This window comes from Temnothorax curvispinosus, unplaced genomic scaffold (genome assembly GCF_003070985.1).
Source record: "Temnothorax curvispinosus isolate PA1 unplaced genomic scaffold, ASM307098v1 QBEX01007902.1, whole genome shotgun sequence".
In the NCBI taxonomy this organism is placed as follows: Eukaryota; Metazoa; Arthropoda; class Insecta; order Hymenoptera; family Formicidae; genus Temnothorax; species Temnothorax curvispinosus.
In genome coordinates, this window is record NW_020217682.1 from 39,410 (window position 1) to 42,794 (window position 3,385).

Sequence of the window (3,385 nt, forward strand, 5' to 3'; positions counted from 1 at the left end):
TTACCTACATAATGATGAGAAGGCCATGATTCCTTAATCTCCTGGAAATTAACAAAACTTTGCCTCGTGGGGACAGATGAAGACGCATATCTTGTTTATGTTTTATCATAGTTTCACACAGTCATTTAATGTTTTGCGAAAATGACAATTGATCACATGTTTCACACACGGTTTTGCATATCAAGAGACACGGTAGTGTCTCGCGCCAAGTACGTGTTTCATACACGCAATGCGCTGACCCAAGCAGAACAGAAAGTCAGATGTTATCAAAATAACGACAATATTATTTATTTATTTAGTCGACCATACATGCCTTTTCAAGTCACAGCAAGTATTAGATAATGCACAGAAAAGAACAAGGTTCACTGTAAGAAAAACAAAGACTATCATATATATAAAAAAGGAAAATAAAAATCTTTTTTATTTATTTACTCTTTTAGACAAACAAAGACTATCATATATATAAAAAAGGAAAATAAAAATCTCTTTTATTTATTTACTCTTTTAGACAAACAAAGACTATCATATATATAAAAAAGGAAAATAAAAATCTCTTTTATTTATTTACTCTTTTAGACAATTCTATTTTAGTAGGTTTCCCAGATTCTACAGTTATTTAGCTGAAAAACAAAAAGATTGCTATTCTAACATAAAAAAGCAAAAACAGAGTGACTGCAAAAACAGGCCAAAAAACGCCTGTTTTCACCCTTGTCTTTTTTCACTCTTGAATTTAGACTTCTACTTAGTTAGTACTAAATGATAGTCTATAATGAGTCATGAATCCTCAGAAAGTTTCAGATTGAGCCGGGTTTGAAAAAAAGGCGAGGGAACTCACTCTAATCAAGCAGCCCAAAAGTGAGAGGGGACTCACTTTAATCACATTTATACTAACATATATTCGCGTATACCTGTAAATAATCACATAACAGCGAACGAATACGTTTTTTGAACCTATTATTATGTAAGTTTCCATTTCAACGTTTTAAACGTTTTAACAGCGAATACGCAACCAACTTTGACCTTCCATATCTTGAAAATAAAAAGCCGGCTTAATCTGAAACTTTCTGAGGATTCATGACTCATTATAGACTATCATTTAGTACCAAGTAGAAGTTTAAATTCAAGGGTAAAAAAAAAGGCGATTTTTGCGGTCACTCTTTCAGACAACAAAAATAATTAATTAATTAGAGTTAATTAGAGAAAATTACTGAAAAATATATTAGTGTAACTCAACCAGACATTATAAATTAAATGATGAAAAACTGGACTATTTAGGATTACTTAGGTCAAATAAGAGACCTATTTTGGTGCAGAAATATTAAATGAGATACATTCTCTGGTAACAAACAACTTCGTTTCGCCGAGACAATGTTTCCTGCAGTGTAAAACACCCTTTCCGCTGTAGCAGATGAGGCGGGAATGCACAAAAGCTGGCGGGCTATTTTAGCCACTGCTGGAAAGCATACTTCATGTGCCTTCCACCAAGCGCACAGATCAAGATTATGGTCAATCTGAGTTTCCGCGACGTATTTGGCAAAATCATCACCCTCATGATTTTCGTCCATTCCGAGAAGGAAATCCATGACCGTCGAGCCTTGACGCTGCTCGTTGCCATTAGGTGTGGCTAAATGTCTATGGTTTAAATTAGTGCGCCTTTGCACTTCTGTGTGTATAAATGAGCGTACACTTTCAGATGGTTCCGCTATCAACTTCTTATGTCGAGGATCGAGTAAAGTGGCCATTTGCATCGCTGTCACTTCATTGTTAACGTTAATATTTTTCATCTTGAATCGATCAGTGAGGTCTAAGGCCGCTCGAACTTTAAAAGTTCTTTGTAAAGAACTGTCATCGTCCTTTACCAGTAAATGGCGATTGATTAAATTGTAGATAATGAGACGCACTATACTCAATGTGATGGACTTTTCGGCGCATAAGATTGTGGTTGCTTGTTGGAATGGTTTTAGCAATACTGTAAGCTGCATAACTTTTACCCACTCTGCTTCGCATAGTTCTAACTTAGCAGCAATCGCCGACTTGAATACGGACCGGTCACTTAAAGCTGCCATAATGCCGGATCGCAAAGTTTGAAGTCTATCTAACATAAAGAATGTGGAATCCCAACGTGTCGGACATCTCTGCATCAGTCGCAATGTTGGCAATCCGAGACTTTTCAGCTTATCCTCTAAAGCGGTTGTTCTGCTATAAGAATGCCGGAATGCACTAACAATCTCTGCCCCTTTCTTTATCACAGACACACATTCTGGTGCTTCTAAGGCTGTATTGACAGACAATTGTATGGTGTGTGCTGCACATCGTACACTGAGCATACCGTCCGTATCGCCTAGTTCTTTAGCTGCCTTAACAATATTACTAGCATTGTCATGTACAAGTCCAGTAACTTTGTTAGTTAAATTCCATTCTTGCACAACCTCGCGAATTGTTTTCTGCAAATGCTCAGCAGTGTGGCTCTCAGTCATTTCTCTCGTCATCAAATTGACGGTGTGTGGGATCCAGTTGTCATCAAGGTAGTGTGCTGATAATGTTATATAACTGTCATTTGCCTTAGACGTCCACGCATCTGTTGTAATGGCTACAGCGTCGACTTTATCTAATGTGGTGCGCACCTGTTCCGCTGCCTCGTTGTACAAAGTGCGCATTCGGTTGTCAATCGTCCTTCTTGAAGGTACTTTGTAACCTGGAGCACTGATAGCCATGAACTGAATAAAACCTTCATTCTCTACAATCAATGTTGGGAGCATGTCGATCGCAATCATTTTGCAAATAGCCATGGTGATATCCTCTGCACGTCTAGAATTCACAAGTTTTTTCGTTGAAATAATATTTTGAGATGTAGTGAAGCGCCTTTTCTTGCTGTTAGGTTTTGACTGCTCACATTCTTGGTCTAGGCCATTAGAACTCGAGTCAGAATCGCTCATGGTGTGCCTGGAAACCAGTAAAGTTTTGAAATTTTTATATTCTAAATTCATAGTAATAACTTTTTATCTAAATTGTGAATTAATCTGAAATTTGGTCCCGAACTTTAAAAGAGAATACAAAATATTAGATATATACACGGAGAGAATTTTCTCTTAAAATTTACCCTGAAATCATGGTAGTTGTGGAACAACATGTACCACCAAGAATTTTATGCGAGCTATTCTGATTAATATCTACCATAATAAAAAATATTAATATCTATTACATTAAAAGATAAATTATGTTTGATTAATTTTACTAAAATATATCTAGGAAATTTCAATAATTTTTTAAAATTTACCAATTTGTTTGGTAATTTTTATCACGTTGTTTGTAAAATGTCTTTTGTATATTTTAAAAACTTCTTGGTTGCCAAGTTGTCCCAAGTTTGTAGTGAATTTAAGAGTAA

The 3,385-nt window shown here is 36.0% G+C and overlaps 1 protein-coding gene across 1 annotated transcript; it reads right to left on the reverse strand.

The window, feature by feature from the left end:
* Positions 1 to 541: 541 nt before the first annotated feature.
* Positions 542 to 3,039, reverse strand: LOC112457576 (zinc finger BED domain-containing protein 1-like). The gene has a single exon (XM_025020727.1). It carries the CDS (start codon positions 2,985 to 2,987, stop codon positions 1,287 to 1,289), a length of 1,701 nt encoding a protein of 566 aa, XP_024876495.1. The 5' UTR covers positions 2,988 to 3,039; the 3' UTR covers positions 542 to 1,286.
* Between the last annotated feature and the right edge of the window lie 346 nt (positions 3,040 to 3,385).

Excerpts from the sequence above, each read along its gene's own strand:
- LOC112457576 (XM_025020727.1), bottom strand. The coding sequence starts at position 2,987 with ATGAATTTAGAATATAAAAATTTCAAAACTTTACTGGTTTCCAGGCAC.